The sequence below is a fragment of the Lathyrus oleraceus genome, chromosome 3 (genome assembly GCF_024323335.1).
Source record: "Lathyrus oleraceus cultivar Zhongwan6 chromosome 3, CAAS_Psat_ZW6_1.0, whole genome shotgun sequence".
Lineage (NCBI taxonomy): Eukaryota > Viridiplantae > Streptophyta > Magnoliopsida > Fabales > Fabaceae > Lathyrus > Lathyrus oleraceus.
The window spans coordinates 96,376,307-96,396,568 of NC_066581.1; the positions used below are offsets into that span (position 1 = coordinate 96,376,307).

Below are 20,262 nucleotides of genomic sequence, written 5' to 3' on the forward strand. Positions count from 1 at the left end.
TTTCCCATGTGTACCCCAACTAGACAACACGCCATGTGCAGGAAAATTGTTCATTGTCCACATCAAAGTTGCTTGCATATTGAAGTTTTATTTACGAGACACATCATAAGTCCATTCTCCAATCCACAAACTCTTCAGATCGTCAATTAAAGGTTGTAATTAAACATATATTCCCGCCTTTGGACTCGATGGTCCTGGAATGAGGCATATCAAAAACATGTAAGGTTTCACCATGCACATCTCATGAGGGATATTGTACGGGGTAATAATAACTAGCCAACAAGAATATGCAATTATTGACTATTGAATATACAGAGTAAAACCATCAGAGCATAATCCAACCCTGACATTTCTGGGTTTTGCTGCAAAATCTGGATGTACTCTATCAAAGTGTTTCCATGCCTCGCCATCAGATGGATGTTGCATCATGCCAAAACTACTTGTATTTGTATCATGCCATGTCATTTGTCTTGCACTATGAATTGACGCAAACATTCTTTGCAATCTAGGTATTATTGGCAGATAGAACATGAATTTCACTACAACTCATTTTTGCTTTCAATTAACGCCTTTATTACGAACTAAATACCTCATACTCTGACAAAACTTACATTCCTCCAATCCCCCATCATGGCTTTCACCAAAGTCTAAAATAACAACCATTGTGAAATGTACATACATTTAATTACAGTCATTTATATCAATCGTGGTGAAAAGTATAACATATATTTAAGCAAAAGTTCGCTCTTTTAGGACATAACACAACCGTCTTTCTAAAAAAAAACCTTAATACTCTCCCACGCTTTATCGTTACTCCATGAACGGTTTCATAGCACTTCTTCACAAAACTCCAACATATCTTCTTCATCTCTTATGGATCAAGAGATGTGTTTCACAAAACTCATTTCTTTCACTTTCTCTTCACATTGATTAGTGTAATTTATTCTACTAATTTTGTTTGCAAAGTAAATAATATTTTACAAGAGGTGAACGAAGGGGTAGTTGAAGTTCTAAAAATATTGAAACAAGATCTAACCGTAAAAGAGCAAAATGAGGATAATGGATTGTAGAAAGCTTGTACAACATTGATTAGTGTAACTTGTTCTCTAATATAATTTAACATCTCATATTATAACTTTCTAAATCATATTGAAAGGTTTTTATTTTTAGTAGGTAGTTGGTAAAATAAGAATTCCACATAAGTTATAATAAACTCAAGTAAACATATCACTACAGTTGGAATCAAGGACTATGGTGAAATATTGTGCGCTAAATATTTCACTACGGTTGAATTCTAGAATTGTGGTAAAATATATTGAAATCTGCAAAAAATGCAAGTGCTGAGTATCGAACCCTTAACCTTGCCCTTTTGTGGTATGTTACGCGCTACTGTCTTTTTACCAAGGTTACTAGCATATGGTTGTAAAGAGGGCACATACAACTACACACTACCTTACTACAGACCATCGTCCGTAGTAGAATCTTTCTCCCAATCGTGGTAAGATATGTAATATATTGTAGTGAATGTAATGCATTTCAAAATATTTAGAGTTTTTGTTAATTCCTGTTTGGTTGATGTTATTTTGTTGTTGCTCTAGCAGTCCACCATCTAAATTAAATGATCTATATAGTATATGAATGGTTGAATAGCCATCGTGTTAGTGCGTGAAACACTTTTAGTGAGGAGAGAAAGAGAGAGAAAAAGGAAATAATGATTACTATTATTGAAGAATGATTGTGATACAAAAATGAATTACAAAGTATCTATTTATATATAACTACATGACTTGACTACTGAGTAACAAATATAACAACTCTAAATCCTAATTATCTTTGGGCTTGAGCCACACACAATTTGAATTATATTATATCTCGACATACCCCCCTATAATCCAAGTTGTCGAACAACGCTAATTATAGTCGATCTGAATTATTTTCAATTTCTTTCTCAAATTCAAGAACTTGTCGATCTCCAATCCTTTGGTGAAAATGTCGGCCAACTGTGATTCACTTGAGCAATGACTTACTTCAAGTTCACCTCGATTTACCTTTTCCCCAAGGAAATGGAATCTTGCCTCAATATGCTTACTCCTTTCACGCAAAATTGGATTCTTCGTAAGATTTATGCCTGACTTGTTGTTGATTTGCAGCACCAGATGTTTCTTCACTTCGACCTCCTTCTGTTGAAGCACAAATCTGATCCAAATTTCTTGACACGCAACATGAGATCTTGCTATATATGCATCCTCACACAATGACAATGCCACCACATGTTGCTTTCTCGAACACCATGAGATTGGTAGCTCGAGGTTTTCTTTAGAGAGAACGTGTCGACTATTCTAAAGTATACACATTAGTAGCAAGATTGGAGACTGTTCGACTAGTCGCCGCTTTGGCATGCACTCAAGGTTGGTTGACATTTCACCTAGATGTGAAATCAACATTTTTGAATGGTCCTCTAGATGAAGAGGTATATGTCACACAATCTCTTGGGTTTGTGATTCAAGAGGAAGATACAAGCTGCACAAAGCGCTTTATGGTCTCAAGCATACATCTAGAGCATGGAACAAGAAGATCAGCTCATACCAATTTGTTAGTGAGTGAAATTTTTTTAATAAGGAGAGAAAGAGAGAGAATAAGGAAATAAGAATTACTATTATCGAAAAATGATTGTGATACAAAACTGAATTATAAAGTATCTATTTATATACAACCACATGATTTGACTACTAAATAACAAATATAACAACCCTAAATCCTAATTATCTTTAGATTTCGGTCACACCCAATTTATATTATATTATATCTCAAGACATGACACTCTTTTTTTAAATACAATTTTGCTTTAAAAAATATCGAACACATGATACTCTTTCATTAAATACAATTTTGCTTTAAAAAATAATTATAAAAAAATGGAAATTCAAAACAAAGACATTAATATTAACCAACAACTTATACATAATAATGCATATATAATATCACAATATATTTGTAGGAAAATACGATAAATTACCGTTAATTTGCAAAATAAGAAAACTATATAGTTATTGTGAACTAGCTAACATTCATATCAATATAATATGCATGTTCTTCTACATGTAACATAATCTTATCACATCTTTTCAAACACATCATCATCACTATTATTTATTAACAAACTATAGCACCTTGAAAGCGATAACCTTCCAACCCATCTCCACCTTCTAATTATTCTCAACAAAAACCACTCTCTCTCACACCATCACTCAAACCATTTCTCACTTCTTTCACACACAAAAAAAAAACCTCAAACCTTATTTTCTCCAAACCTTCACCCAACAAAACAACAACCTTCTCCACCTCAAAACATGTCGGTAAAAGAGTGCAACCACCACAAAGGAAAGAAACACAAACGCTTCAGAAAAATCTTCTGGGGAATCGTAATCTTCCTCTTCATCGTCCTCCTCACAATCCTAATCACCTGGGCAATCCTAAAACCTTCCAAACCATCTTTCATCCTCCAAGACGTCACCGTCTACGCTTTCAACGCCACCGTTCCAAATTTCCTCACCTCAAATTTCCAAGTCACCGTCTCTTCTCGTAACCCAAACGACAAAATCGGTGTCTACTACGATCGTCTAGACGCGTACGTCACTTACCGGAGCCAGCAAATCACTTACAGAACCGCCATACCTCCGTCGTACCAGGGTCACAAAGACGTTGACGTTTGGTCGCCGTTTGTTTACGGAACCAACGTCCCGGTTGCTCCTTATAACTTCGTTACTCTTAGTCAAGATCAGACTAACGGCAACGTTCTTGTTGTCGTTAAACTTGACGGTAGAGTTAGGTGGAAAGTTGGTGCTTTCATCTCCGGTCATTACCATGTTTTTGTTCGGTGTCCTGCTTTTATTACCTTCGGTCCTCAGAGTAACGGAATTTCCGTCGGTGATAGCGGCGCCGTTAAGTATCAGATTGTTCAACGGTGCACCGTTAGCATTTAACGGTAAAGCGACATCGTTCAGTCAACGCCGTTAATATATTGCATTTCACTTCTTCCGCTGTTTAACGATCTTTTTGGTTATATTTTCTTCCACGGTATTTAAAATTGTACATTTAAAATTGTTATTATTTAATGTTATATTATAATTAAGGTTATTTTAGAATAAAAATGTACTTGGAGCTATATGAGAAGCTGATGGGGGAGATATAGAAAATTTGTAATATGTGTTGTTAATTAGTTGTAATATTATCATTTGAGCTGAATCAATACATCAATAAAAAATATTTTTTTTTGTGTCAATTTGGATAGAAGATGTATGAATGAAGCATCTATTGATAGTGTTATTTTATTTTGCTTTCTTCTTTTCTTTAGAATATTCATGAATATGTGTAATGGATGATTCATTTCTTACTTTTTATTTGGCTTTGAATCATTCTCCTTTTGTTTCCTTTTTATTGGTTATGCTTACTTAGGCATGTGTATATACTTGCCTATATTTTCAGCCACATGTAGTACTAGTATATTATTGGATCAATAATTAAGAGTGTATACATAATTAAATGAAACTAAAATATTTATGCATTTAAGTGTGTCATTGAATTGGACTGAATTGCTTCTCGTGTGAAGTGACATATTTTTAGAAAGGAATAGTATTTTTGTTTTTTTCACTAATCAAATAGTATATATGGAATATTCAAAAAAGAAACATATAGTTAATGGAGTTATTATCTGTTTTGCTTTTCCAAAAGATTTGCTAAAAATAACTATTCTACATGAGACTAGTAATGAACATACGCACTTAGCAGTTAATTAGAGTCAATGATTGAAGGATTTGTTTATATTCGATCCACATGGCATAGTGGCGGTGGTGGTGGTCCTTTTCATCATCCTTCTTACCTAACGGGCTTAAAGAAATGGTTTTGGCTTATGTCATGGCAACAAATGGATGCACCTTATGTTCACCTATTACTTATTTATATGATAAAATAATAGATGATTTGATAACAAAAAAATTTAAAAGCAATTATGTTTACGTAATTCTATTTCTATTGTCACAAACAAACAGAACACATGGTTAGCATGAAAGTAGTTTGAACTCAAAGAGATTTGGTATTGTGATCACCGTCAAGATTGAGCATATTGAAAGGAACCTTCTTTGATTAGTCAACACTCAAAATCAATCTCACCATGTGCATGTGATGTGATGCAACTTTGATAACGACTCACGACGCTCCATTCCATACTCATCTATGAATTTAGAGTATTCATACATTGAAACGTCACCTTTGTATTATTGTATTTGCTTGCTTCTAACGGGACACTATCATCGATCACAAGCTTTATATGTTACCATGTTGAATTGACAATAGCCAGATTTCTCTCGGTTAGTTTTGTTTTCAATATTCTTACAATATGATTCCTCTTTTTTGGACTTAGAGCTAGCGTCAAATGCCTTAGAATATATATATATATATATATATATATATATATATATATATATATATATATATATATATATATATATATATATATATATATATATATATATATATATATTTATTTATTTATTTATTTATTTCTTGTTCAAAATATTAAAATTGGTTAACCCCTGATATTAGTAAAGGAATGTCGTAAATGTATGATTGAAGTGTCTGTAACGGATAAGAGGTTGCCACCAATTGTTGGTGGTCCAAGGTTTCTTCATAGGGTTACTCTTTTTTATGCTATTCATAGTACGAATCCCTATTGTTTTGTTTCTTGCTTCCCTTTTATAGCATAAACTTAGCTTAATTGGTCTAATGATCATTAAACACCTTTGTAACGTCAAAACTCTTAATAATCGTAATTGTTCCTTAATTTATGTAGGATGTCGTAACTGACTGAGTGACTTATCGGATCATGTAACAACCATAATCAAAAATAGGAAGCCCATACCGACTATTTGGACCTCCCTCAATCTAAGGATAGAGTTCGGGATGTAGTGGTGACATGCGCCCGACCTTTCTTTTCGGCCAAGGCCATAATATGCTCCTTGGCTCCTATTGTTTTAAGAATGCTCGACATTTCCGATTTCATACCTCGGCCAATCAGATAATTTCCGGAATGTACATAAGCCCCCGAGCATGAATGCCGAAAGGACGAAATGTTCGAACAAAAGAAGCCCGAAACATTATTTTTTATTGAAAATGAGGTGCAACTCGACTTGCTCTTACACGCATGCCCTTTCTAATCTGACACAATGACGTGAATGTACGTGACAAAACTTTTATAACATGGGGTATATCTTTTTGCCAAATTTTATCTCTTTCTCTCTCCCGTAACATATTTGGATCTTATTGAGGTCCTTAGATTCATAACAATGCTTTTATTTTACTCCCACTGATATTTACCTTGCCCTTAGGTCCAGAGCGTATTTTGTCTTGCTTAGGGGAAAGGTAAACCCAAGGGTATTTTGGAAATTTTTACGATTTTAATGATGTCGGAAAATGGTAGGTTCTTAATAAGGAGTATGTAAATTCCTGGTAGTTTCTAGATATAGTGTTGTCTTAGAATCCGACGGGTTATGGATACACAGAAGACGAAGAGCCCTAGTGAGGTATCGACTTTGTAGAACCTGGTTGTTCTTAGATTTGTAATATCTCATGTAGGTTTTGAGTGTTGTGGTAATCCAGTCTCTTTTACAGGCTTCCTTTATAGTACTCTGATTTAAATAAGATTTGATTGACCCTAAATAATTATTTTCAATTTATATTCATTACTAAAAAACTTTTAATGTCAAAACTCACATCAAAATTTAACTATTCCTTGGTTAACCCCTGATGCTAGTAAGGGAAGGTCATAAACGTATGGTTGGAGTGTCTGTAATGGATAAGAGGTTGCCACCAATTATTGGTGGTCCAAGGTTTCTTCATAGGGTTTCTCTTTTTTATGTTATTCATCGTATTGATCCCCTATTGTTTTGGTTCTTGCTTCCCTTTTATAACATAAACTTAGCTTAATTGGTCTAATGGCCATTAAACACCTTTGTAACGTCAAAACTCTTAAAAATCGTAATTGTTCCTTAATTTATGTAGGATGTCGTAATTGACAAAGTGACTCATTAGATCCTATAACAACCATAATCTGAAATAGGAAGCCATACAGGCTATTTGGACCTCACTCGGTCTAAGGACAGAGTCCGGGATGTAGTGATGACATGCGCCCGACCATTATTTTTAACCAGGGCCAAAATATGCTCCTCGGCTCCTATTTTTTTAAGAATGCTCGACATTTTTGATTTCATACCTCGGCTTGCCATATAATTTCTGGAATGTGCATAAGCCCCCGGGCATGAATCCCGAAAGGATGAAATGTTCGAACAAAAGAAGTCTGGAACATTATTTTTATTGAAAATAAGGTACAACTCGACCTGCTCTTACACACACGCACTTTCTAATCTGACACAATGACATGAATGTACGTGATGAATCTTTTATAACGTGGGGTATATATTTTTGCCAAATTTTATCTCTTTCTCTCTCCCGTAACATATTTGGATCTTATTGAGGTCCTTGGATTCATAATAATTCTTGTATTTTACTTACACTGATCTTTACCTTACCCTTAGGTCTAGAGCGTATTTTGTCTTGCTAAGGAGAAGGGTAAGCCCCAAGGTTACTTTGGGAAGTTTCACGATTTTAATGATGTCGGAGAATACTATATTTTTAATAAGGAGGCCGAAGATTCCTGGTTGTTTCTGGATATAATGTCGTCTTAGAACCCAACAGATTCTGGCTGTAGAGAAGACGGAGAGTGTAACACCCCTTTTTCTACCCCAAAATACTTAACATATCATCAGAGTAAATAAGCACGCATATAAACAAAAGGGCGTCACATCGATGTTTTCAAAAACTAAACGCTTTCAAAAACCAACCTCGTTCATCATCAATATACAATACACCTGGTCATTTAAAATAACACATCTCACTTATCATGAATATTCAAGCATATGCGTTCGCAGCGGAAAATAATGAACACTCATGTATTTCATAAAATGATCCATGTCCCATACCATGATCATCTCTCAATAATCACCTCAAGATAAAATAAAACAAGTAATAACATAATGCATATCCAAATAAGATATGAGTTCAATACTACCAATCTACCCCGTGTTACATGACCAGAGCATTGACTCATTACCTAGTCTTCAAACTAAAATACGGAAACTCTCCGGCTAATCTCGAGCGAGCTACTGTCCATTTACTTCAGCGATACTACTCCTAAGTATCTGCACGATACCCATGTAAAGGTAACATTCAAATAGAAAGGGTGAGAATTCAAATCATTATGAAGAAGTATAATAAAGCACAATGATTAAATCGACAATTAAAGGAATTCATCACACTTCGTATAACTATGTAAATAATATTAACCAACATTTATTTCACATATTTCAAACATCCATCAAAATTCAAGAAGTATAATATTCAAATCCAATACTATATTTCCAAATATACACATACCTACAATTATCACACAATCACATATTTTGCCACGTTATGTATCCAAACATCACCAATTTCAATTACTAAATCTCATACACACTTCACAATCACATCAATGCAAACATTCAGTTATCACATGACTCTAATGTGACTCAATGCAAGACATGTGACTCTATGCATGTGGTACCTCAATGTGAACCCAACGTTTCACCGCTTTCCGATTCAATATCTAGTATCCAAGCCACGCTTCCGATCCGGACAAGATCAAAGCCACTACGTCTATTTCCACTTAAGGATCAACGTCTACTACGCCTATTTCCAATTAAGGATCAACGTATGCTACGTCTACTACGCCTATTTCCAATTAAGGATCAACGTATGCTACATCTACTACGCCTATTTCCAATTAAGGATCAACGTATGCTACCATGTGAACCCACAGTTTCACTGCTTCCACCATGAAGCCGACCATGCCATGAATGAATGTACAAATACCAACACATATGCAATTAAGATCATCTCTACCATCTTAATATTCCACATATCACCATAATTCAACTCTATGAATTATCCACCAATGGTACATATACACATTCATAACAATTACACCATTCACATAATATGCAATTAAGATCATCTATACTATCTAAACATTCCACATATAACCATAATTCAACTCTATGAAATATCCACCAATAGTACATATACACATTCATCACAATCCACTATTCACATATATATGCTAATTATCAAATACACACACCTAGATTTCATTCCAAATTGAATACAACTTTTAAAATCTCAATTTTTCATTTTTCACAGCAAGTAACCGGTTAACGCTCGGTGGGTAACCGGTTAACATAAAACATAATTAATTTCCTGCGCAGATTTTCAAGCAAGTAACCGGTTAACGCTCGGTGGGTAACCGGTTAACACAAAAACAGAATCAACATATTTTTAACCAAGTGACCGGTTAACGCTCGGTGGGTAACCGGTTAACACAAAAACAGAATCACAGATTTTTAAGCAAGTAACCGGTTAACGCTCGATGGGTAACCGGTTAACACAAAACAAAATCACAGATTTTTAAGCAAGTAACCGGTTAACGCTCGGTGGATAACCGGTTAACACAAAACAGAATGCAGAATTTTCTGCGTTTTTCATCGTTGGAGGACTTTCGGACCTCCGATTTCGATTCCGTAAAAAGCCAAACGTTCAGAAAATTATGGCTCATCCAATACTCTAAGTATATAACATTAATTTACAGTTATAACACTATCAAATCACCACAAATCGAGAATACTCATCAACCTAACAATTTCAAACAACCATACAAAATTAGGGATTTTAACCTAAACATACACCTACCCATTGACCCGATCATACTAACCCATAATAATAAGGATTCCCCCCTTACCTCTTCAATTTTCTGGAAACCTTAGCTTCCCTCTTGTTTTTCCCCTCTTCTCCTTATTTTTCCTCTTTCTTTCTCTATTGCCTTCAATGAGCTAATGAATCCTACTTCTCACTCTCCTATCTCTTATTTATAGTATTCTATTTGGGCTTAAAGCATGATACCTCTAATTGAATTAACAGGCCCAATAAGACCTAATATTTAAATATCTCTATTTAATTCAAATAAATCAAACCAACTCAATTAACACACCAATTTAATTAATTCAATTATTCATTATATCTCATGTCAACTAAATAATTAATTAACACACCAAATTAATTAATATAATCGATTATTATACTACCTAATAACCAATTAATTAATTAACACTCTAAATAAATAAAATAAAATATAGTAATAATAATATAAGAAATAATTAGTAAAATTGGGTTGTTACAACTCTCCCCCACTTAAAGGTTTTCGGCCTCGAAAATACCTCAAACGAACAACTCCGGATACGATTCCTTCATCTTATCCTCGAGTTCCCAAGTAATATTGCCATTGGCGACTCCGCCCCATATCAATTTCACCAAAGCAATCTCCTTACCACGAAGCTTCTTCACTTCTCGATCTTCAATTCGCATAGGTGATGTATCAACCGTCAAATTATCCCGCACTTGAACATCATCTAATGGAACAACATGCGATGGATCCGCAATGTACCTCCTCAATTGAGACACATGGAACACATCATGAAGATTAGAAAGTGACGGTGGTAATGCAATCCGATATGCCACTTCACCTACCCTCTCGGAAATCTGATAAGGACCAATGAAACGCGGCGTCAACTTGCGCGACTTCAAAGCTCTACCAACACCCGTTATTGGCGTAACTCGAAGAAACACATGCTCATCTTTCTCAAACTCAAGAGCTTTCCTCCTCTTATCATGATAACTCTTTTGACGACTCTGAGAAGCTTTCATCTTCTCTTGGATCATCTTAATCTTATCCGTAGTCTCTTGAATCAACTCGGGTCCAACCACAACACTCTCTCCCGATTCGTACCAACATAAAGGAGTTCTACACCTTCTACCATAAAGGGCCTCCAAAGGTGCCATTCCAATACTCGAATGGAAACTGTTGTTATACGTAAACTCGATCAAAGGCAAGAAACTATCCCAATTTCCTCCTTGTTCCAAAACACAAGACCTCAAAAGATCTTCAAGTGACTGAATAGTCCTCTCCGTTTGACCATCAGTTTGCGGATGATATGCCGAACTCAAACGCAACTTCGTACCCAAAGCACTTTGCAAACCTTCCCAAAATATCAAAGTGAACCTCGGATCTCTATCCGAAACAATGCTCGACGGAATACCATGCAAACACACAATCCTTTCGATGTACAACTTAGCAAGTCTCTCCATCGAATAATCCATCCTCATCGGAATAAAATGAGCACATTTTGTCAACCTGTCCACAACGACCCAAATCGCCTCACAATTACTCAATGTTCTCGGCAAACCCGAAACAAAATCCATAAAGATACTATCCCACTTCCACTAGGGAATAGATAACGGTTGCATCAAACCAGACGGCTTTTGATGTTCAATCTTTGACTTTTGACAAGTCAAACATGCATACACAAATTCCGCTATATCCTTCTTCATACCTTGCCATCAAAACATCTTCCTCAAGTCTTGATACATTTTAGTAGCACCAGGATGAATACTCAAACCACTTCTATGCCCTTCCTCGAGAATCCTCTTTCTCAAATCCGCAACATCCGCAACACAAACTCGATCACGACACCTCATGATACCATTCTCGTCAATCCGAAAGTCACCACCTTTGCCTTGATTAATCAATGTCATAATATCGACTAATTTCAAATCCGACTTCTGACTTTCTCTAATCTCGTCAATAATGCCACACGTAAGCTTCAACATACCAAGCTTAACACACGAAGATGTCGCTTCACAAACCAAACTCAAATCTCTAAATTGCTCCAACAATTCAAACTCTCGAATCATCAACATAGACATGTGCAATGACTTCCTACTCAATGCATCGGCTACAACATTCGCCTTTCTAGGATGATAATTCAAACCAAAATCATAATCTTTCAAGAATTCCAACCATCTCCTTTGCCTCATATTCAATTCTTTCTGATCGAACAAGTACTTCAAACTTTTGTGATCACTAAACACATCAAATCGCGATCCAAACAAATAATGTCTCCAAAGCTTCAACACAAACACAACGGCGGGCAACTCTAAATCATGCGTCGGATAATTCCTCTCATGAACTTTAAGTTGCCTTGAAGCATAAGCTACCACTTGCCCTTTTTGCATTAGAACACCTCCCAAACCCAACAAAGAAGCATCACAATACACAACGAAAGTTTCTAACGGATCCGGTAAAATCAAAATAGGAGCCGTAGTCAATCTTCTCTTAAGCTCTTGAAAATTCACTTCACACTGCGAAGTCCAAATGAAAGCTTGACCTTTCCTAGTCAACTGCGTCAATGGTAACGACAACTTAGAAAATCCTTCAATGAACTTCCTATAATAACCAGCCAAACCAAGGAAACTTCGAATCTCAGCAACAGACTTAGGAGCTTCCCACTGAGATACAACTTCAATCTTCGTAGGATCCACAGAAATACCACCACTCGAAATCACATGTCCAAGAAAACTTACTTCACTCAACCAAAACTCACATTTAGAGAGTTTAGCAAACAACTTCCTCTCTTTCAACACCGATAACACAACCTTCAAATGCTCGGCATGATCCTCTTTACTCTTGGAATAAATCAATATATCATCGATGAACACAACAACAAACTTATCCAGATAATCATGAAAAATTCTATTCATATACTCCATAAATACACCAGGTGCATTAGTCACACCAAAAGGCATCACGGAGTACTCGTAGTGACCGTACCTTGTCCGAAAAGCAGTCTTTTGAATATCCTCAGCCTTTACACGAATCTGATGATACCCAGACCTCAAATCAATCTTGCTAAACACACAAGCTCCAACCAGCTGATCCATCGGATTATCAATCCTCGGAAGTGGATACTTGTTCTTAATTGTCACTTTATTCAGTTGTCTATAATCAACACATAATCTGATAGAACCTTTTTTCTTCTTGACTAACAGAACAGGTGCACCCCACGGCGACACACTAGGACAAATAAAATTCTTCTCGAGAAATTCTTCAAGTTGACTCTTCAACTCTTTCAACTCGGAAGCAGACATCCTATAGGGAACCATCGATACAGGACTAGTTCCAGGAACTAAATCAATCGAAAACTCAACCTCACGTTCCGACGGTAAATCACTTATATCTTCGGGAAATACCTCCGCAAATTCACAAACTATTGGCAATTCTTCAATCTTCCTCTTCTCACGAATATCCAAGGTTGACAACAACATAAACAACTCGGCACCACCTTGCACCGATTCATCAACTTTCTTAGCAGACACAAACCAATCTTCCTTAGCACCAACCCCAGGAAAAATAACCGTCTTCTCCAAACAGTTGATATGCACCCGATTAAATTCTAACCAACACCATCCTCGAATCCGACCTCTCTTCGGGTTCAGGAAAAGCACAACATTCTCAAAACAGGTTAACTAGCCAACACTGCACTCTTGCATGCAACAACACAATGTCCAAGCTCGATAAAATTGGAACATTGTTAGGGACCAATTAGTACTACTTTTTATATAATTTTATTGGTCCCTTTTACCAATTTTTGATGTAATTACACACTTTTATTCTCACTATTTTGTATAAATGCAATTAGGTTTAATTTATGTTGTTTTGAGTGGTTATTTCACGTATTTGTTAGTTTTGTAGAATTTTTGGGCAAGAGAGCTTCGGAATGCTTAATCATAATTTGGAAGAAGTGTTAAATGCAATTTGGAGGCCTAATTTTGAAGATTAACACTTGGAAGATTAATTGGATGAAGCTTGCAAGGCAAGGAAGCTGAAGTAGCTTCAGTTCGCACCGCGAACCTTGCGAATCCAGCAAGCTGTTTTGGCCAAGTGTGCTGTTTTCAAGGCCATCTGTGTTTTGCCAAATCTGTATCTGTTTTAGGGGGCTTTTCAGCTTTAGATGAAAATGAGCATTTTAGGAAAGGTCAACCCTTTTTAGAAAACAAAATGGAAATTGTTCATGAATTCATTCATAGTTTTGATATTTTGTAAGAAAAAAACAGAGCTTTATTCTCCATTTGCCTTTTGCTTTCTAAAATGATGATGAGGAGCTAAACCCCATTTTGTCAAGATTGGAGGTAGTAACTATTCTTATTTGTTTATGTATTTCATTTGACTCTTATATATGATAAAAGATTGTTGATGTATTGAATGATATTTTTGCCCTAAGTTGAATATTAGATTTGAGTAGTTGTTGAAAGAGATTATTTGAGTCTTGACATAAAATATATTTTCAAGTAGTGAATAAGTTGTAGAAATAGATTTATTCACTACTCTTCTTTTGTATCAACCATTAAAGATTGCTATATTGATAGTTAGGTGGAGAAATCGTCTAAAGATTAATATAGTGATTATCACAATATCATTTAGATATAAATGATATTGAGAGGATACTTGAACAGCATCAATAATCTTGAATCTATATAGTTGTCATAAGGAGTCATAAGCAATTTGAATAGCGAACTCCAATCTTGCCAAGCCTTTTGCATTTGATTAAAACCATTTTACTATTTAGTGATATTTTACTCAAAAGATAACTTCTCAAACAAAACAACTTGGTTACTTTCTAAACTTATAACAATTTGGATTATAGAACGACGATAATAACAACCAATCTCTGTGGATACGATATTAAAATATTTGCCGAAAATATACTTTTCAACAAATTGGCGCCGTTGCCGGGGATTGGTGTTCGATATTACAAGCATTGCAATAATTCATTGTTTTAAGTTTTGTACTTACTATCACTCTTGTGTTTCACTTGGTTTGTTAGTTTTGTAGATTCTAGTGCATGCGAGGAAAAGCTACCGAGGAGCAATTTCAATTCGATCCCGAAATTGAAAGAACACTTCGAAAACTCAATAGCAAAACACGAAGAAGAAGGAAACTAGCTGAAGAGAGGAACCAGAGAGAAGAAGCATTTACTTCCGCACTTGTTCAAATCGAAGAAGTGGTTGTAGAGGCTTGTGACGGAAACATGGCGGATGACACTCCTACCAAAATATCTGCTAATAGTCCAAGAAGGAATGCTCAATTTGCTCGTGAAGGAAGGAATACAGAGATGAAGACCGAAATCCTCTAACTTCTCTATGCAAATCCATTCACCGGAATGGACCATGAAGATCCGTATACCCATCTCATCAAATTCTATGAGATTGCGGGTTCTACGGGAATTGATGAAACGGGTGAAGAGGCATTATTCAAGAGGATATTCCCAGACTCCTTAGTGGGAAAGGCAAAAGAGTGGTACCTTGATCAAGCACCAAGAGTGATGACGGATTAGAATTTGCTAGAAGAAAAGTTCTTAGAAAGATACTTCCCTCAATCCCGATTCATGGAAGCCAAAACGGCTATTGCGGTATTCACTCAAGGAAGCAACGAGTCTCTAAATGAGGCTTGGGAAAGATTCAAGTCAATGTTGAGAAAATGCAAGGGTCATGGTTTTGATGAGCTCACTCAAATCCATATTTTTCTAAATGGGCTCCAATCAACTCACAAGACACTTTTGGATGCTACCGCGGGTGGCTCTCTTATGTCAAAGAATGCAGAAGAAGCTAAAGTCATTATTGACCGGATGACACTCAATGATCGTCAAAGTCAACATGACCGTAGTCCTTCACAACGTAAACCGGGAGTTCTTGAGTTAAACACCAATGATGCCATCCTTGCTCAAAACAAGCTACTTTCTCAACAAGTGGAGTTGCTTACTCAACAAATGGCCAAGCTTCCACAACAAATGAAGGAAGTTCAAGGATCTCAAGTTCGACATCAAGTAGCATGTTGCGAATTATGTCAAGGAGATCATCCAACCGGTTTTTTTCCCTCCACTAGAAGAAGTGAGTTATGTGAACAATCAAAATCAAGGTTATCAAAGACAACCTCCTAACAATCAAGGTTATCAACCAAGAAACAATCAAGGTTATCAACCATCAAGGTTCAACAATCAGAATTTTCAGCAACAAAGTCCCTATCAACACCCAAACTCTCAAGGACAACAATCGCAAGGAGGAAATTCAAAGCTAGAGGACACTCTTCAACAATTCATGCAAGCTTCCATGGCAAATCAGAAGAGTAACGAGGCAGCAATTAAGAATCTGGAAAATCAAGTAGGCCAACTTGCGAAGCAATTGTCGGAACAAAACACGGGATCTTCATTTTTTACTAACACTCAAACCAATCCAAAGGAGCATTGTAAAGCAATTGTCACGAGAAGCGGTAAAGAGTTAACAAGTGAAAAAATGAAGAGATTACAGTAGAGAATGATATGGATATGGTTCTGGAAAATGAGGATGTGGTTGGTGGAAAGGAGAAAGTGGCAGGAACTCTTCAGTTCGTGCCGCGAAAAGAGCAGGAACAGCAGTTGCCAACAGAGCAACAGGTTGAAGTGGAAAGGAAAAAGGATGCCGAACCAAGAAAGAAAAAGAAAGGAGACAAGGGTGTGAGTGTCATTCCAACCCAACATCTACCTTATCCGCATGCACCATCGAAGAAGGATAATGCTAGACATTATGCACGGTTTATGGACATATTCAAACAACTTCAAATCAATATTCCATTTGCCGATTGTCGCATCACGCGAAAAACCGGCGGGAAAACAAGAACAACAGAGCCGCCACCGTGCGTTATTTATCCCAAAAGAGGGAAAGGAAACGCTCAGAGTAAACCTGGGAAAGAACATGGTCTCGCGACCAAAGAGAATGGGTTCGGGAGTCGGTTATGCGAAGGGAAGGTATTAGCACCCCTACGCATCCGTCGTACTCGACGGGATCCACGCACAATAGGAAGGAAAATGGTTGCTAAAACACTGCTCACACACACACACACTGACTGAAAGAGACACAAGAAAACAAAAGAGACTGACTCGGCAGGACATCGCATCCTGGGCCTACTTAGTCTATCAGGCATAGACATCAGAGTCGAAGTAGTTCGGACTGGGGAAACGACACATGCTCGCTAGGATATCGCATCCTATGCATACGTATCTCCTTTGGACGAAGGAGAATCAGAGCATTCGTAGCTCGGCTAACACGCACACAAACAAACACTGGCAAAGGCAAACGTGGAGCCTGAATGCCAATCACTGGACTTACATCAGCATCCGAACCAAAACACACACAAAGAGGCAAACGTGGAGCCTGAATGCCAATCACTGGACTTACATCAGCATCCGAACCAAAACACACGCACACTGGAACCTAACTGCCACTCGATGGACTTACATCAGCTTCCAAGCACACAACAAGACAAAACAAAGACACAGGCGCCCGGAGAGATCAGCTCATCTCCTGCCTACGTACCTCATCTGGTATGAGGATCAGGGCGACGTAGTTCCCCTACAGAGGGATAAAGGACTAGCCTAACCAGATAACAGAGGGAGACACAACACTAGGGAGACTACGACTCGAGCCTAGATGTTATCATGCAAAATCATCCCTAAGTTAGGGTTTCTAGCTAACTTGCACAGGAAGCAAGCCTATCCTAAACATGACTTGCATAGGAAGCAAGCCACACACACACTTAACTTGCACAGGAAGCAAGCCAAGCAAAACCTAACTTGCACAGGAAGCAAGTCTAAACTAACCCCAACTTGCACAGGAAGCGAGTCAAACAAACATACAAGCACAGATAGCACACACTATACACAAGCAAGTGGCTCAAACAAGGGTTAGGTTTTAGTCGAGGGGTCATATCAACCTCAACAAACAAACCTCTGGAACTGGGTGAATGTGCTCTTAACCTTGACATTGAGAGCCAAGGTGAAGCAGATGAAAGGAGAAGAGGGGTGTGCCTCATTGCTCTTATCCCTGGCCAGGGAGAGCATTTCAATATCAGAATGTGCGGGAGTTCAGAATGGGGGAACTCTATCCACAAATTGGACTCTATAGATCTTTGGGCTTTTACCCACTATGCATCAACACAGGCAGTGTGAGCAATGTGAGTGACACACAGACTAGCAGGGGATAGGTTGCTTATCCCTTGGGTTCTGCCAATTGCCTCTTCACTTAGGAGGTCTTTGACTCTATACAAGGACAAATTAAACATACACAAACATTGCCTCTTAAGGAGGACTTCAGACAGTTGCCTGGCCAAGTAACAGGCCAGGTCTTCCAGACTACATGAAGATTAGAAATATACCTCAATGCAAATTGCTTATATAAGCAAAGCAAAGCAAAAGTTCACAAGGAACTGAGCAACTAAAAGCACCTGAAATAGTCAAGCAGACATTAGTATACAACCTCAAACAAAGCAAAAGGAAACAGAAGTCAACAGTCAGTCAGAAGCAAATGAATGTTCAAGGCACAAGGCTTAAGGCTTGAGAGCCAAGCCACCTACAAAACAAACAAGTTAGACAAAGATATTCAAGCAAACTCATATCAAAAGAATTGGCCTCATTGGTCATTTGTTGGTCAACCTGAAAACACAAGCTCAAAAGTGAGTAACAGGACCACTAGGGCAAGCCTAGGGTCAAAAGAGAATGAAAAAAGTCAAAACAGCAAAGGGCAAGCATCCAAAATCATGTTCAAACAATTAAGAAACACAACCAATTGGGTTCACATTCGTATCAATCATCATCATCATTTCATGAACAAGTTAGGTCAAGGTATTGCAAACAGAAGCTCATAGAAGTCAACAGAAAGACTTGCATCAAAAGCAAACTCAAACATTTCCAAAATTACCAAATAAATCATGGTCAATCACAACACATAGCATGGTAAGCATGTCAAATTTCATCTCATTTGGACAAGTGGAAGGCAGTCAATGAAAATCAGAAAGTCAAATCAATTTTGAACATGCTCAAAGAAGTCAACCAAACATGCATCAACTTGAAAAAAATCATAAATCAGTGATGGCATATGATAAATGAATGGGACTAAAACCATGTCAAAGGTTAGGATGTCTAGTTATCTCATGTAAAATTTCATGTCCATCTAATAAAATATGAGGATTTCACAAATGAAATGGGAACAAGTGTCACAAAAAGTCAACATAAGAACAAACAGGGGACAAAAATCTCAATCAATTGGAAAATGCCATAAACAAATCCACAAAAAATCACATGTAAACTAGACATACAAGAGTAGGTTCATGCAAAAATTCACATCAATTGGAGGTCAGGAAGCATGTCATCAAAATTCATGAAATTGCATATCAATGGTGTGACACAAGTTGTCACACCCTACTTCAAAAATTCACAAATCTCAAACCACATAAGATAAATTCATGATCTTTACATCAAAATAAACATGGATGAGTCTACTTTGTGCACAAAAAATTTCAGGTCCATTGGATATATCATCATCATTTCACAATTGAATTGGCAAAATGTACAAAAATTGGGCACATGAACAAAACCCTAATGCCATTTAAAATTCACTCATCCAAAAAATCAGAAAAAATCATGATAAAAAACTAGGGATCCATATGATCACAATGCAACAAGTCCCATGAATTTTGGATAATTATTGAAGGCTCTATGATTTTTCAAAGTTGTGTGACAAAAATGAAATAAAAATTAGAAAAATAGATGAATTAAATGGATTTAATAATGGCCGGATGGCATATTTGTAATTCTGAGTCTCACTAAACTAAACGCTGCCGTTTTGGGCCATGAAACGGAATGATTTCATTGGTTCATGGCAACAGTACCATACAAAGCACGTGCATCTCCAAATTCTGGGCAAGGCAATGGATAATTCTAGGGTTCATGAACAGTAGCGAAGCATTCATCTTCCCCAATCGAGTTTTTTCAAAAATTTTCCAGAAATCAAAATTGGACACACACAAATGATCATCAAGGCATGGCAAACACGAATCCAACATCCATTTTCATTAAAACATCATATACATCATGAATCAAGCAAGAATACAAATCAACATCAAACTTCATTTTAGCATAACTTTCAAAATAACCAACCATTTTCCATCATTCAAAGCTCAGTGAGTTCATGGCAAAAAGATCTACATGATGTATCTCATGATTTTGAAAATGGGCAAACGCGATTTTCACCTGATTTTACAAGGCAGTAGTGACTCAGTGGTTTTCTGGCAGTTGTGGATCAAAACAGATGCGCTTCAGCCTCCCACATGATGCATGGTTGAAGATTCTTGGCTTCAGAGTGCCTGGAATAGCTCCTACTCATGGCTGCCATTGATGAATGCTTGGAGAAACA

At 36.9% G+C, this 20,262-nt stretch overlaps 1 protein-coding gene across 1 annotated transcript; it reads left to right on the forward strand.

Moving 5' to 3' along the window:
- The first annotated feature begins 3,076 nt into the window (after window positions 1–3,076).
- LOC127125579 (NDR1/HIN1-like protein 1) lies at window positions 3,077–4,282 on the forward strand. Its single transcript, XM_051054356.1, has one exon. The coding sequence runs from the start codon at window positions 3,351–3,353 to the stop codon at window positions 3,981–3,983; it is 633 nt and encodes a 210-aa protein (XP_050910313.1). The 5' UTR covers window positions 3,077–3,350; the 3' UTR covers window positions 3,984–4,282.
- The last annotated feature ends 15,980 nt before the right edge of the window (window positions 4,283–20,262 follow it).